This window comes from Ammospiza nelsoni, chromosome 2 (assembly GCF_027579445.1).
Source record: "Ammospiza nelsoni isolate bAmmNel1 chromosome 2, bAmmNel1.pri, whole genome shotgun sequence".
NCBI lineage: Eukaryota > Metazoa > Chordata > Aves > Passeriformes > Passerellidae > Ammospiza > Ammospiza nelsoni.
Window position 1 is genome coordinate 57,718,320 of NC_080634.1, and position 16,828 is coordinate 57,735,147.

General features: G+C 35.3%; 1 protein-coding gene across 3 annotated transcripts in view; it reads right to left on the reverse strand.

Annotated features, from left to right (window-relative positions):
• LRCH1 (leucine rich repeats and calponin homology domain containing 1) overlaps window positions 1-16,828 on the reverse strand; it is a 115,264-nt gene that overhangs the window by 20,384 nt on the left and 78,052 nt on the right. For all 3 annotated transcript variants that reach the window (XR_009420508.1, XM_059493529.1, XM_059493528.1), the window contains 4 exons: window positions 15,984-16,031; window positions 14,717-14,789; window positions 4,531-4,640; window positions 910-1,047 (listed from right to left, as the gene is read on the reverse strand). Coding sequence is in view for 2 of the 3 variants with exons in the window: in XM_059493529.1 (XP_059349512.1) it covers window positions 910-1,047; window positions 4,531-4,640; window positions 14,717-14,789; window positions 15,984-16,031 (369 nt within the window). In the remaining variant the exon portion in view is untranslated. The remainder of the gene's footprint in view (window positions 1-909; window positions 1,048-4,530; window positions 4,641-14,716; window positions 14,790-15,983; window positions 16,032-16,828) is intronic.

The window sequence follows — 16,828 nt, forward strand, 5'->3', positions numbered from 1 at the left end:
GATAGAAATTATTTCAAGTCAAGGAACAGCAAAAGAAATTGCACCAGAATATCTGAAAAAGTATATTTTTCTTAAATCTGTCTTCTTGAAAGTTCTTACAGACTGCCTCCAAAATCCACATGGTATTCTCAGAATTGAGAATCAGGGTGCACATGGCAAATTTTTACCAAATTTTATGTTAAAAAGAAAAAAAGCAAATAGTTGAAAACACACAAAACCTCTTCAGAACCAGACTGTTACCAGAAACGTGGAACAATGATCTATTCAATAAACAGATATAAACAGAGAAAACACAATAGTGTTTTCTTAAGTTTTAATAAGTGTACACAGTTTATGTACTGTAATCTTCAGGTCCTTAGATTTAGGTAAGCCAATATTAAATCACTATAGTGCAAGTTTCTGTTCTGTCTGCGGGTAAAAGGAATCACCTCTACATATTACCCAACAGGACAAATATAGTAATAACTGTTGTAAGTGCTTTAGTGGTATGACATCTGCTAAGCCATACACCGCTGAAGCCAACCTCACTTTTTTCAATCAATGAAGGACAGGCTAGTTTTCTTTTTTAAGGGTGTACTAGAATGAAAACTTGTAACCAAAGCTTTTCATATTGTTCTGAACAGAAATGTCATGAAAATACCTGATCTTGTTGCTAGGTTAGGAACAAGGCAGGATAATTTTGCTCGTTTATAAGTATGCTTGTGTATATATACACACACATATACCTAGGTGATATATATAAATTAATTATATATAAAAGTTAATGAACATTTGCAATCATACAAAAATTGCCTGTAACAGCAGAGATCTTTCATTGAACAGTAACATGGTTTATGTACCCACATATCACTTGGGAATGAAACAGTAATCAATAAAACACCTCAGTGCAGCAAGAAACTTGCAACTCACTACTGCTGGTGAGGGCACATGAATGCTGCCGACAGAGCGAGGGCGGACGTGGTTCACTAAATGGCACAGAACGACACCGTCCATCAGGGCCGAGCCCAGGTCCTCGGGCAAACAGATCTTCAGCCTTGTTTCTATGTTCTGCAAAGGAAGAATGCAGGCACACTTTGATATAGAAATGCATGAATGGGACAAAAAGGCAATAAATATCCTCATCTCCTATGCTGTAGGCACATAGCTAGGTTTGGAGTTTTTATTACCAAAAACCACAATTCCTTTACATAACTAATTCTTTAGAAACTAAACCACAACCTCCTTTATGCTGGTCACTCAACTACATAAACTTCCTTAAATGAACTCAACATTGCAACGCTGTTGCCACAATATGCAACTATTTTTACACAGAGAGGTATAGAAACACATATTCATGCAATTAATCATGTGACTGACTGTATGCGACTCCTTCCTTTTACCATTTCCCCAAGTCTTCTACTTATCCATCTTAAATTTTCTTTATCAGCAGAAAACTGAAACAGAACTACATTGTGTTAATGACTGAACAAGCAGAGAATAAAAGGCAATCTTTCCCTAGTAGCCTAAAAATTACTCAGGAAGCTTTAGAGTGATCAGAAAAATAGGTAAGAGAAGGCAAAACATTCAGATATAAAAGAGAAATTCTGGATACACGTTAAGAAAAACAGAAGTCTCAACAAACAGAATTTGATATTGTAAAATAAAATACTTTTGAAAATACTTAAGTATTTTTAAAAATCCAGCAAACCCAATAGATTGTTATATATGATGAGTTTCCTGAACTGTGCTCCAATTTTGAAAACATTCCAACTCTACATTAGGAGATAATTACTCCCCATTGTCTTTAAATAGATATTTCTTAGTTGAACCTCTTAATGTCATTACTCTCTATTAATATCTTACCTCAACCTATACTGGTTGAATATGAATACCTATGAATAGGTAATTCTTTTTAGAATAAAGGAAGTAGGTTGGAAGAGATTTTTGGAGGTCACAGTGTAACAAATTTGAAGTGACACCAGAGCCCTGGTTAGTTAAGTTTTGGATATCTGCAAGGACAGAGAGCCCTCAGAATCTCCAAGCAATTTTAGTCAGTGTTTCACTGCCCTTACGGCAAAGAATTTTCTCCTTATAACTATTAGAAATGTCTTTCTCTGCAATTTATGCCACTGTTTTTCATGGATTCACTGTTAATCTTTGAAAAGCCTGGCCTTACACCTTCTCTTTTACTACCCTTCAGGCAGCTGAAGGCAGTCACATGATATTCTCAGCACTCTAAAGCAACAAATCCAATCTAAAGAAATCTAGCTCTTCACTTCTTTCTCATACATTGTTTATTTGGGTGGCCTCACCACAAAACAGCCTCCACTGAAGCACTCTAGGGTTTCATTATATTTTCCCATTTTTTCTTTTACTAGACACACTACTCAAATACTTGCATGTAGGTTTCTCAACTGGCAAATAAGGGAGTGCATCATGTTCACTAATAAAATGTTTCATTTTCACCTTGGTTTAATTCACAAATCAGAAAACATTTTTAGTAATACACAAAAAAAAAATACACTTTGAGACTGTTTTTCCAAAACTTGTTACAAAAAGATTCATATAAAGTTAATAAAATAAAAATGTATTTGTTAGAACACTAATTTGTCTGTTGGGAGACTATTCAGTGTAGCTCAGGGTGTGCTTTTTACAGGAGCACAGTGCACCTACAATACCAACTCAATACCATTTCATGCTGGAGTTCACGGCTCTGTGGAATCTCACTACATGCTAACTTACCATTAAACAATTCAAAAGCAAAATTTACTAATATATGTATTTATTGAATAAAGTAAAAACTTAATGACTGGTATGTTCTGGGCTTTTTTCTTGTGCAGTACATAATCAAATGTTCTGGTGGTTACCAATGTCACTAAAGGACCCAGTATATCTAAATAAGTTTCATTAATTTGAAAATCTCACTTTGTGTTTTCAAACACAGTCAGTTTCTACCTCAATGACTTGTAATCAAAATTCTCACAAGAAACAAAATAATTTGCATCCCAGGTCATGCTATTTCAGGGTGAGAGTAAAGAAGGATAGTGAGTGGAGCTAAAACATAACACATTAAACCAGCATTATTGGTAGTAGCATTAGGTAATACCTAATACTGTGTAGAGACATCCTTATTACTTCTCCACAATCATGCCTGATTGTGACACAGTGAATAACCTTGTTCTACTTTTCATTGTGAGGATTAACTGAACTAATGCACAAGGCAGGGATCTTGCAAAAATTAGCTATGATTACTTTTAGGAACTTGAGGCTTGCTACATACCTATGGTAACTCTTCAAAGAAATGTTTAAAAGCTGCATTGATGCTGCTGAACAGACTAGGCTCAGAATAACTACAAACTACTGCAGTTTATTACTGCTACTTCCCCATTACCACATTTTCTTTCCCACTGCCAACAAGTCTGTCTCATCTAATTCCTGCATCTTGTCCATGTGGCATCATTCAGGTTTAGAATTGATAATACACTACATTCTATCAACTATGTTAAATCTTTAATAAGACCTGTTCTGTTAAAAAATATATATAATCAGCAGGAAAAAGTTAGGTTAATTCATACTTAGAACAGGTGAGGGCCTGAGGTAAGACAAAGCAAATCTACAAGTCTGTAACGTTCTGCAATAAAAATCCCACCTTTTAAGCACTATTTGGTAAAGAGAAGAACCCTGTTGCTTTAAAATTAAATAATAGAAGATATGTTATTTAAAACAAACTGATGATTTTTCAATTGACCATTCCATGAAGCTAATGAGATAAGAACAAATAGTCTTGTAATTCAGATGTGAAGTGAAAATCACCAATCACTTTCAGGATTTGCAGTTATGTTAATGTCTGTCCCTCTGTCCTGTTAATGGGATGTAACTGGAAACCTTGACAGGTTCAGGCTTGTGACATTCCTCACAGCAAAGGCTGTCAGCTGTTTTTTTCAACACAACCAGGTGTCACACAAACATTGCTACCCCGGTATTAGTTGTGTAACACAAATCCTATGCACCAATTTTCCCATCAGGTTCTAGCTCTTACATTCAAGACAATGTATCAGGAAATCGACTTCTGTATTCAGATTTTCCACTGATGAAATACTGATTTAATTTCTAAGAAAGCACTTCAAGCATTAGTTATCTACTTTCAGCTTGAACTAATAAATTTCACTCTGCCTTTTACATGCAAAACTGAGGATTTCTCCAGCTGCCTGGAAATAGTTCCTAGACCTCTCTCTCTGTCTCAAATGCTCACTTCATCCTTTCTGATTAAATTAAACAAGTAGTTAATTCCACCAGTGCAAGCCATACTGATTAACTGGATGTCATTCAGGTAACTCCCATTATTATTTCTCATTTTTACAAAGTCTTTCCTGAAATACAGACATCTGACTGTGATAAAGAACTTCAGCAATAGTCTCATCAGTGTGATTTGCAGAAGCAATATTGCCTCATATAACCTTTCTTGTATTTTTCTCCTTCGGCAACTTTCCCAAAGAAAAACTAAAAAAGACATTCCATCAGCATAAATTAATTCTACCAACACACACATACCTCACGTAGTTGCTCCACAAGCTCTCTCTCTTCTCTCATCTGCTCCATTTTCCTTCGAATTGTGAACTGTGGGTCTATTGATTCCAAATTTCTTTGTGGTCTTAAAAACACTGTGATTTTTAAAAAGAGAGATTTTAGTTTAAGAACAAACACTTTTATTTTTTTATTTCTAAATTAAGCAAAATCCTTAGGCATTGCCTCCAGCAAAAACAGCTAGAAATTTTTTTTTGTCCTCCAGAGGACAGAAAAATCTGATCTTAGATTACAATTATGAATGGCTGCTTTTGGGATATTGCTGTGGACAGTGTCCTGAGGCAGCAATGGTGCAGATAATTTATCATCCAAATCCTAATCTGAACGGGCAAGTTTTGTCAGATGATCAAGTACCAGCAGTGTCCCTTAGAGAGTCTGATCTCTACAATGCTCTGTATTTAACATGGCAGGAGACACCTCTTACTCTTTAAGTAGAACTCTCTCCTAACGAGATGCTGAATTGTGTAAAAAGCTGTGACAAGCCTCCTACACAGAACAAAATGCTTACTAGATAAGGTTATGCTAAAAAAATAAAAACAAAAACAAACCCACCAAACAAAGACAAATGTAGGAAGACTCAGACATTCAGTAAGTGCCTACACTAAAAAGTCATATTGCAAACACAGCATAGCACACACCCTTGGCAGTTCTCCTTCCTACCAGTCCTGTCAACTCTCACTGCCCACAATACAGTCCCTAGAAATCATTACATGGCATTTCTGCAAATATGCACCTCCACCCTTCCATTTCGGTGAGCAGTGACTGCTTTGAATGGGTTGGAAGAACAAGAGGATGTACAGCCAAAATGCAACTGTTCCTGCTTGTGACTCTGTTTGCCATCTCACACAAGTGTGGTCACGAGGAATCTCACCCAACTGTGTGTAGGTTTACCTGTATGCAGGCTGTTTAAGTAATGAGAGAATTGATCTAAGTTACTTCTCTAGCCAAAGGGACAGACAGACAGCACCTATGGCACTTAAGCCAAAAGGCAGAGTTCTTTCCCCTAGCTACTATAAGCTTAAGGCAACAAACTCCTTGTATATCTTTAGGCTATTCATCTTAGGCATCAAGACAGAATAAACCATGGCCAATTACCAAACTTGCTTCCTTCCACTACTTGACCCATACAGTCCTGATTTAACTTTTCTCAGCAAACTGAAATTTGCTATAATTTCAGTAAAATCAGTAATTTCTGGAATGCCATATTAATGCTATTTGTTAAACAGAACTGCTTTTAAACAGAACACCTAATATTACAGTTCTATATTAATTAGCAAACTAATGTCATCAGAAATCCCAGGGATAGAGTGGGAGAGCATCCTGTAGAGAATGTACAGGACTGAGAACTACAGAGAGTGACTGCAGCTCAAATCCCTTCTCTGACACATCCTCAGAAGTGTCATCACTCAAAAGGCTCTACACAGAGGTGCACACATAAATAAAACCATTCTTCATGTTGACCTGCCACACAGTGCATGCAAGTAGCACAGCCATGCCTTCAGATACAAAGGTTTTACTTAATATGTAATCTTCTGCTCTGTTGAAGGCAAACTCAACATTTGGAATTGAATTCTAAATCCAAAGTAGGGGGTATGAACAGATCCATGCTTCCTAACATCTTGTAGAAAGGTGACCCATGACTAGGACTGTTCATGCCCAAAACCAGAGGCTGTTAGAACACGGATATATGGTGAAAAATACTTAAAATGTTATTTATAAATTGTATCATTTAAGATGGCTACAACAAAACAAAACAAATTCCAAGTTTTTCAAGAGCAGAAACCCTTATCAAGGACTTCAATTAACTCCAGAACTGTACTGTATTAAAATTTCTGCATTAGCAACTCAGTAATAATTTACTGGAGGCTATTTCTAAATTTTTAAGAGGCGAAATAAAAATTTCCTATCACATTAATTAAAAATAGTAGCTGCAATTACTAAGATTTTCTAGTTCATTATACAAGTCTAATAATTGAGCTTTGCTGCCTATCACAGATGAAATACCTAGACAAAAATCCTTCTTGAAGAGTACAACCATCTTTTAAATGGTACTTAAAAGCCACTGTAGCTTTATTAGCAGTAGCAACATTTCAAATAATTATCTACAAAAACAGTGGTACAGAATTATGTTCAATTTTCATAGAAGTAGAGTACCATTATGGTCTTCATTCAGTTTGGCCACAGCTTTTTTAGGCCTTTGTGAAGTCAAAGTTCCAAGATTTACTTCCTTCCAATTTCAGATTACAAGCGCACCTTACCTACAATAAGAAGCTTTTCAATAAAATAAGTTTAAATTATTAAAAACAGAATTTAAAAACTTCCACACTCTGAAGCATTAACTACATAAGTTTTAGTTATGTACTGAATTTTTTTAAAAAGTTCCCAGAGAGGAAGTTTCGGCAGTCCTAAGTGTTGCTGGCTTCTCAGCATTACACACAATCTCCAGCAAGGGGAGCCCATACCTCACACACACCTGAATGTCTATTTTTCCCTCTTTCAAAGAATCAGTTTCTGCTTTTTGAATCCGTGCTCAAGCCAGGTTATTAAGTAGTATTTGTTCCAAAAAAAAATTTTTTTAATTGCCTACAAAAGTGTCAACAAGTTAGATGAGTAATAGTTAATAATATAGTTAATAACATGCTCAACATACCACTGTCAAGGACAAACTTCCTGGCGAAAATTTTCATTTCTGCACTGAATTTCAGTGTACATTTCTCCACTATTAATTGTAAATCAAGGAATTCAGTGTACTGAGTACTTAGTGTAACAATGTCATCCTTCAGGCAAACCACAAAATTAATTAACCTGACTCTAAATATAACAGACAAAAAGAAGGTTGGACTATGACAGGCAGAGCTGAAGTCAGACTGCAAGTTCATAGTTACTTTTCTCTTTGATTGATTTATTCAGTCTAAATTTAAGAAACAGAAATGTAGTAGCCCCAAATAAAAAAAAATATGCAGTTGCAAAAGCAGTTTCTGCTGTAACACTCCCAAGATAATAAATGCTAACATTTGCATTTGGCTTAAGATTTGAGTGACATGAAACGTCTATCTGTTCCAAATGCACAAGCTGGTCTGCGCCACTCCTTTCATTTAGAAGATTAAAACATTAAAAAGTTTAGGTTAACACAAATCAAATTCTGCACTGATAGAAGAAGCACCTCTAGGTCTCTCTGTTATGCTATTCATCAGTGAAATGTTAACTTAGATTAAAACCATCATGAACTAAATCCAGTTTTTTCAAGTTACCAGTATCAGAATTCTTATATTCCACACTCACTTTCCTTATGGAGCTGATTCCTTACATATGCTATCTTTTATGGTTTTATAATCAAGAACACTGAGGCAAATAGGAAATACTCCCAACTAAAGACCTGAACTAAGAACAAAATGCCCTCTTGTGAAGAGGCTTCAATCCTGAAGTCTTGTGTGGTAAGTGTGACTTCCAGAGTGGCACCTGAATAGTCAGACAGGAAAGTTTCCTTAACTGTAAGCTAAATGTTTGCATTTATCATTCAATAATTGTGGTCTTGGTTTCAATCTGATGCTTGTGAAAGTTTTGCAACCTTTTAATATCTAAATACTTTTCTACTTTAGGGCAACTGGCAAAACATGGCCCACTTTGCATATTGGTGCTGTGCCTCAGTGTATTTTGACAACAAACCCCTGGAGAAAAACAAAACAAAAGCAACAGTAACAAAAGTCCACTAATGTACCTGACCTTCACTGTGAACAGCTTATTAACAACAGTTTCTATTGGACAGAAATCACTATCTTTGCTTAGCTGATTGTTTCAGCTTTGTTTCTTTATATATTCTTCTATTATGCTAGTTATGCACCTGCACCAATAAATGTAGATGGAAGAAGGATATTTTAATAGTTAAGTAACTTTCAAAAAATAATAAATAAAAAATGCAGAAGAGAGAGCAGCAAAATTAACTGCTGTTTGAGTACAACTTTTACAACTATTGAAAATTAAGCAAGTAAATAAACCCACACTGAAAATAGTTCTTGGAATAAATATCATGGGAAAAGTTGTTTTGCCAGAGTAGAAGAGAGTGAAACTTCACTGTGACTTTTAACACTACATATTCCAGAGCAAATTGAAGTGCATCCTCTGAGGAATTTAGTCTTATAAACAACCCCTGGAGAGTATTGTCTTTTGTCCTTAGCCATGTGGGGCATTCACCACACATTCATGTTTCTGAAAATAAGTAAAGTAAGTTATATATGGAACACCTACCATTGTCACTGTCTCCTTCAGATGGGATACTGTAGCTAAAGTTGTCCCAAGTTTGTGCCTGTGTAAGTGTGTTGAAGGAGATAGGAGGAAAACTGAGGGATGGGTCTGCTGGAGGGGAGTGATAACCAGTCCAACCATGGCGGTAATAAGGACCGGAGTGGGGATTAAAGTGGGCAGCAGCAGTTCATATATGGCATTAGGATTGTATGGTAATGGCAAAGATGTAATTCAAAGGTGATTAATACAAAATGCATAAATTTTGAGAAAAGAATGAAAGATGGTGTAGAATAAAAAGAACGAAGAGTTAAATGTTAGTACTTGCAAATCATACATCATATGTGCAGTTAAGGCTGTTAAGCTTAGCAAGATCATTGTAACCATAGCACTTCACAAAACTTGTTACAACCAAGTTTTAAGAAAGAGTACCCATAGATTTTACTTTATAGCCTGATAAAAACCCTTACTCTGAGTCAGGAGGTAAATATACTAGCTGTGAAGTTTCAAGAAGGAAACTACCACAGAATCAGGATTTTTATATATTTGTGTAACTACATAATAAGAACATTTCTCACAAAGGAAATTTACATATCCATATGAAAATATTATTACATTACAATTTCCCAGCTGATTTTGGAAGTAGCAACTACATTATCACTTGGACATCACTTCTCATTTTGTTGAAGGAAGTTCAGTAAGTACATGTACCACAGATGCTTTCCTTTCATTTTAATTCACTTAATAATCAATGAAGCACTACCTTTTTTTCTTGCTAACTCCCCCAGCAATAAATTCAGATCTACAATGGGTCCACCACGTTATGTAAGTACTGGTCCTCCACAACTTTTAGAGAGGCTTCCCAGGGACAAGAATAGGCACAGAATACCCCCAAAGGCTCATCCTGAGTTTGCACAACAAGCTTTGGCAAACTTGCACCACAGACAGTCTTCTAACAAACACAGCATTATTAATGATTCAACGTGGGTCCCTGAAGTACACAAAACTGTACGTTTCCACAGAAGCTGCAACAGTCTGCAGACTATTCGCCAGATGACAGTAAAAGCATATCATGTCTACAGTTCATGACCACTCATGAACTAAACTGGGGCAGCAATACAGCTCCTGTTCTCCCTATCCATTCTGCCTTCTCTCCTTTAACTAGTCACAACACCACCTGTTACTGATCCTCAGATCCTTCTGCGGAAATTTTTTTCCTTCCCTGCCACATCTACTCTGCAGTTCTCTCTCTTGTCTGAATTGTGGCAAGGATTTCTCCCCAAGCTTTCCTCAAACCTCCATTCTACACTGTTTCAGAACTGGATACTGACACACTTAAAATATCTCCTTCCTGAATCTCTTCAGCATATCATCCATCCTTTCAAAGCTTCACACTGGTTTCCTATTTTCTGACAGAGATTTAAATGTCTTTTCTGCCTTTCACAGTGATGTTGCTCCTTAATGAACTCTTTCTGTATTTGATCAGAGTGTTCCTTTATTACTTCTACAAAAGAAAAATTAATTCACTCATTTCTTGCTTTTCTACTTGTATCCTCACATTTGTCTACTGAGTCCTACACACAAGCAACATTCATGTTCCTCAGACCAAACTAGAGGCTATAAACTACCTCTACTCTAAATGCTAAACCATAAATACAAATCAATTCAAGATTGCTGTGTAGATCTAAAAGCAACTAAAATCACCCAAATATTAGAAGAAAGTCCAAAGTAAAGTTTCAGTAAGCACAAGAAGTCTCTCTTTTCTAACATTCCCAACTAATATTCAGAAAGATCTTATTCATGTAGGATTTTTCCTTCCCACAATTTTGGAATCTGTATTAACATGATAGTAATTCAGACTGTGTCATACAAAACTTCACCTTAAACTTCTTTTCAGAGTTCCACAGCTCACTCTCTTTAGACTTTCCCAAGGCTGGGTCACTGTTTCTGGCTATTGGGACACCAGCTGAACTTCAGAGTCAGCACAACACACTCTGAGTCAACACCGGGGGGGTAACAATACACAGATTTATGGCAAAAAGTAAACAGTCTGACTCCGGTAGCAATTGGGATTCTCAACTATTTTTCAAAGTACACAGATAATGCAGTTAGGGAAGAAAACAAACTGAAGGAATAAATATCCAGAGATAGAAAGACAGTAATGAGCACTCAGATGAGAAAAAAATACTGTCAAGTTTCATTGATCGTTATATGTTCCAACTAACTTGAAATACAAGCATGTCCCAGCATAGCTACTAACATTGTGCTTCAAGGTCTCTACAAGCCACCCAAACTGAAGGCACTAGATTCACAAGTAATGTCACACTACACGAACAGTAGCAAGGGAACAACTTCTCACTTCAGAATACAAAGTGCTTTGCGACTTCGAGTTTTGTCAGTGCTTGCTTCAGCCTCTGACAATAGACATTTTTTTGTCTGTGTTGTCACTTTTTTCAGCAGAAACTAAGAAATACAGTGACCTAGAAATGGCACAACACAAAGGAAAAACAACTCTTGAATGCAAGATGTTCTAATACAGAAGCTGTTCTAATGTCTGCTTCAAGCCAGACTTGAAGGTCTGGCATATTAAAGATAACACAAGACCTTGGCACCACCTTGAACATGGTGAAGAAGAGAGAATTTAAATTTATTTGCTATTTTGAGTGATTCCTTTTCAGAGAGCTAATGCACTTCCCAAGAGGAGAACTACAGCTCTAACAAATTGTTTCTGTTCAGTGGAATTTTTTCAAGGTTTTCAAAATTAATATGAATTTGAAAAGTCCATACTCTCTGCAAATATTTAAAATACAGAAGGAAATAATCTGAAAAATTTAAAAATTGTTTTTACATGCAATGTAAACTTCTGACCCTTGGAAAAAATCTTTCAAGAAATGTAAGCACATTCATTACCTTTCAAAATATTTTCTTTGGGTACTTTGGGTTCTTTCTGTCAGCCATCAGATATGAATTTTCCTGATGTTTTGCCTAGCTTAAAAATGAAAGTATAAAAAGACCTTCAGTCCTGAACACATATCAGTATGTACTAACACAGAAGTTTAAGCCACTGTGGTTTATCCTGTGGAAGCACTTATATTTGTGTGCGTACTTCAAAAAACTGGAATCTTTACCACAAGTCTAGAAAAGTTTACTTTCACCTTTCCAAGAGACATAAACCATTATGAAATGATGAGGAAGATGGAAAGTCAAATAGAAAGCAACATTCACTTTAAATAGATGAAAATAAACACAGTGAAAATAAACTCTCCAATTTCAGAAAAAATACAGTTGCATATATTTTCATTGAAAATTTGCCACTATTTTTTCCACAGAGCATGGTGGACACATTTTAATTAGAACACTTCAATGTCCTTTTAATGTTGCACTTGGATTTAAGAGATTTATAGAGCCAATTAATTCAAATGCAAGCTCTAACAAAAGTAAACAGTTAGAACTCATTAGGACTATTTAACTTCATTAAAGCTTACATTTCCAGTAAGTTTTAACATTTCCCCAAAGGCCATTAAGAACTGAAATAAAAAACCTATTAAAATACACTACAAACTAAGCTGAAAAACCTTCTTGGGTCACAGAAATGCTGGACCTCTTCACTAGCTCAGCTCTATGACAATAAAGCAGTGTACAATTAACAAGTACAAATTCCAACCAGTGGTAGAATGGTTCAAATGCACAAAAGTTGTACAAAGTTTTAAAGGAAATACAATGAAGAAACTACAGACCTGCCAAGCAAACCAGCTTTAAAAGGAAAAACATGCAGGCTTCACAAACATGCCAGTATTCTCTGACATGTATTACTTCTACCTCTAAGTATTTCTTATGTGTTAGCAAAACAGCAGAAGATGAAACAATATGAAGCTTTCCTATTCCTGTGCAAGGTTTCATTTTGCTGCATGGTGCTACATAGCTAATATACTGTATTTTTATCTGAAACTGGACATAAAGTTTTAGTATTGACAAGTTCCTCTATCTTACAGGGTATAAATTTAAGGTAAGATGACTGAAGCTAGACATGATCAGGAGAGAAACTGTGCAGTAATGGGTTCATCTTAGTCCCTGTAGTACCTCGTATGGAAAAGAAAATAAATTCACATTATGAAGTTTTATGCAACCATAACATGACCAAAAGATACCCTAGTACTGGCATGCTCAAAGATTTTAGAATATATGAACTTCAATTAGTACAGTGCAGAAAATCAGCATGCTCTAACCAACTGACTTTGGTATTCAATGAGGCTACACAGAGCTGCAATATATAAAAAAGGATGAAGTGTAGGACTTGTGAACACCTGGTCTTGAATCACATGACTTGGAGATTTTGTTGCAAACATTGCAATCCAGTCTTTCTAGAAATTCTCTCAAAAAAAGAGTCACTAGGCTATTTCACCTGGACCTATTCTAGTCATGAAGTATAAGAAACTCAGGCACAGCATGCCAAGATTCAAAAGTGCATGTGAACAAGAAGTCACAGTCTTGCACATTCTTCCACAAAGCAACTTCCAATCCCCAGCAGATTTCACTGTGGGCTCAGAGCACAGCCCACATCCTGTGAAAGCAGCAACATGGCCCAGGCTCCTTTGCTTTTTTTCTCCTGACAGTTATATTGCAATATTGCCACTGGACTACGCAATATTACTCAATGTTTTATTTTCAACAGATCCTGAAAGAACCCATTTGCTAATAATTTAATCTGTATTTTAGTTTTATGTAGAAATATCAACATTTCTAAATCATCAGAAACAAGACAGACCAAGTTTAACATTCTAACAACCAAAGAAATGCAGTTGAACAGATCTGTCTAACTATATATCACAACTACATGAGAAACTTAAAGTATATTCCTTCACAAAAACAGCTTTCTAATACTTAAAAAAAAAAACAAACAACCAAACGACAAAAACCAACTAAATCTATGGGTACAATTTCCTAAACCTTTTCGTGATGTTCCACCAGCAGTTTCACAAACTGCTGCCATTATTACCAAGTATTTTGCTATGGAAACTACAAGCTTGTAGGGGTTTACCATCACTTGATTAAAAGCATTTGTGGTGGATGAGAGAAACCAGAACTACAGTCTCAGTATGCTGAAACATATTGAAAACCTACAGCCACTCATTAGAGGCGATATGGCATGACTTAATATTGACTACCTCCACACAGAGAGGACAAAAACTGAATTAAATCATGTAGCTAATCCAGTTTTTAAGGGAAGCTGTTACCAAGTCCTCAAATACATCTCTAAGTTTAGGAGGTTTTTTTGTTGTTACTTGGTTTTAGGTTTAGTTTGTTTGTTTTCAAAGAAACTGCTGCTTGTTAAAAGACTGGTGGTTATATAGATACAGTGCATTGCAAATTCATTGAACTCAGTTGCTGGCTGAAGTAAAGATGTAATCTTTCTATAATGCTTGATCTTTACTCAAGCCTAACTACTGACAGACTCAATGAAGTGAAAAATTTTCAGAGCAACACAAATGTTTTCCAAAATAGCCTAATTATTCACACATATTATTGAACAAAATCTAAATTGTATCATCACATGCCAATCAAGCAAAAAATCTTATTTCAATTAGTATGTCAGCACAGATGATAAATATGTATATGTATATAAAATATGTGTAGTTATATCCAAACACATTTTTAATATACATACAATTTTATAGAACACCCAGTTTACTAGTAATGGATGAAAATTGCTCCATATATAACATGCCAAATAAATACTTCTTACAAATTCAACCTTTATTCAAAACTAGAGAACCTCAAAATGTTCTAAGCTTCTCTAACTGTATGGAAAATGTTACATTGCTTACTTCTTAAGGGAGAGAAAAAGAGGTACCTAATTATAATAGACATGTAAAAAACCCCAAACCAGTACACACAAACCAGTTTCCCACATTACCTGATCGAGGCTTCAGGCCAAAAGGGATTGTGGTGTTTGTAGTAGGAGACATTGATGGACTTTTATCCTTATTCTGTGTAATTCCAGAACACACATCAAAGTTAGAATAACACCCAGAAAATATCTTAGCATATCTGACCATGCAAAATGTAAAAATTAACACTACTGCATGCTATAACTATTCCCATAATCTGATCACAATATAGTCCCAAACCTATGACAATCTCCCTTTTTTATTGCACCCTATTTCTCTGGTAGAAAATACTAGATTCTGACAAAAGACAGCAAGATATTCCCCCTAGTTATAAATAAGCTCAATTATTTATCAGTTTTCTCCCATGTCATCACTTGGTTCCATCAAACATACATTTTGTGGCAGAGTACATTTAAAAAACCAAAGTAAAGGCATGTTTTTTCCTTAGACACATTTGTTTCTTTCACAGAATTAATTACTACTCTGCATGGCAACACTGAATTTCTGCATTAAAAACAGAAAAGAGGAAATTAAGCTTATGCCTCAGAGTAGGATCTCCCCTGACCCTGAACTCAGCTAAGAGCTGCAGCAGGAAGAATGGAGCAGCATCATACCACCAATGGCAACACAGAAAGAGTCCTGTGACCAAACCCTATAATGATAATCCCACTTAAAAAGTGATTTCACTGGGAGCTGGGAACTACAGAATTCCCATCACCAAGACTGGTGGATGGTGGCTGGGTGCTCACAAATTTGCAATATGCTTATGCCCAATGCAATACAGAGAGAGAGGGCCTATTTCTGCACCAAAAAAACAGAAAGAAGGAAAATAATCTCCATAAGAAGCTCCATGTGGTTTTTGCCTTTTTGATCTTCCAATGAGATTTACACTAGAAAGCTACAGGATCAATAAAATTAGATTCCTCTCTGATAACTAATCAAGGACATGACACAACTGTGCAAAAAAGAAGCTGCACTGAAATAAACAGAAAATCTTGTTGAACAAGGGAGAATTAAAAAAAGAAATTAAAAATTGTGTCTGAATGGAGAAAATGTAAAAAAGTTAAATGTTTTCTACTAAACTGCATAACTCTGAAACAAAATGATTAGAAAGCATATTTTTATACCCTAGAAAATCTTTGAGATGACAAGATTAAACCACATGCCAAGCAAACCACATATTCATTTCTGATGCAAATCTCAGCCATATGTTCTGTGGAATTCAGTTATGTTTCATTTAGTCTATGAAACATTAATATAAAACATATAAGAGACAAACAAATGACATCTTACCTCATTGTGAGAGGTTTGTCCGCTTGTGTTCCAAACAATTAGATCATTCTGCATATTTGGAAAGTAAAAAAAAAAAAAGAAGAAAAGACAAAAAACATTTCAGAACCTGTATTAGTGATACACTGCAATGGGAAATTTTAGTAATTATAGTCAGATACATATTAATACTTAATTTTTTTTTTCACTGAAATTAGTAATTTGCATGAATCATAAATGCATCTATTGCTAGCTGAAGAACTTTTTTAAAAAGCATATGGAAACAATTCACACAGATTTGTCATTAATTTTTTGCTTCAATACTAAGGGATTAAAAGTACTTTTTTAAGATTTTGATGTTTGTTGGTTAAAATGTCAATTTTAATTAAACTCTCACAAAGGTTTCATTTGCAAAAACAGATTATTTCAAATGCAGATTTGAAGAGAGATATTCTGTAAACAATTACATTTATAATTACAACATAACATACCTTTTGTTACCACTTCTGTTATAGTTACATAGGAAACGTACACCACATTGATAAATATGAAACAAAATCATTAATTCAGCAGTGATCATAACTCAGCAGAAAGACAACTGGCCTACGTAAATTATAATTCAATCCAAAACAACTTCCCTAGTATAATTTTTTTTTTTTAATTGACAAAACATAGAAACACAAGAGAGCACTTGGAACATTAGGTCCCAACAATCACAGAGCTTTATCACAGTAGTATTTGATATTATGATTATACATACAAACATTTGAAAAGCATCAAGATAAATTAAAAAAAAAAAACACCTATTTCTGGATAGAACAGACAATATTAAGGTACTGCCAATACAGACAGCATCTTCTGCAATTTTG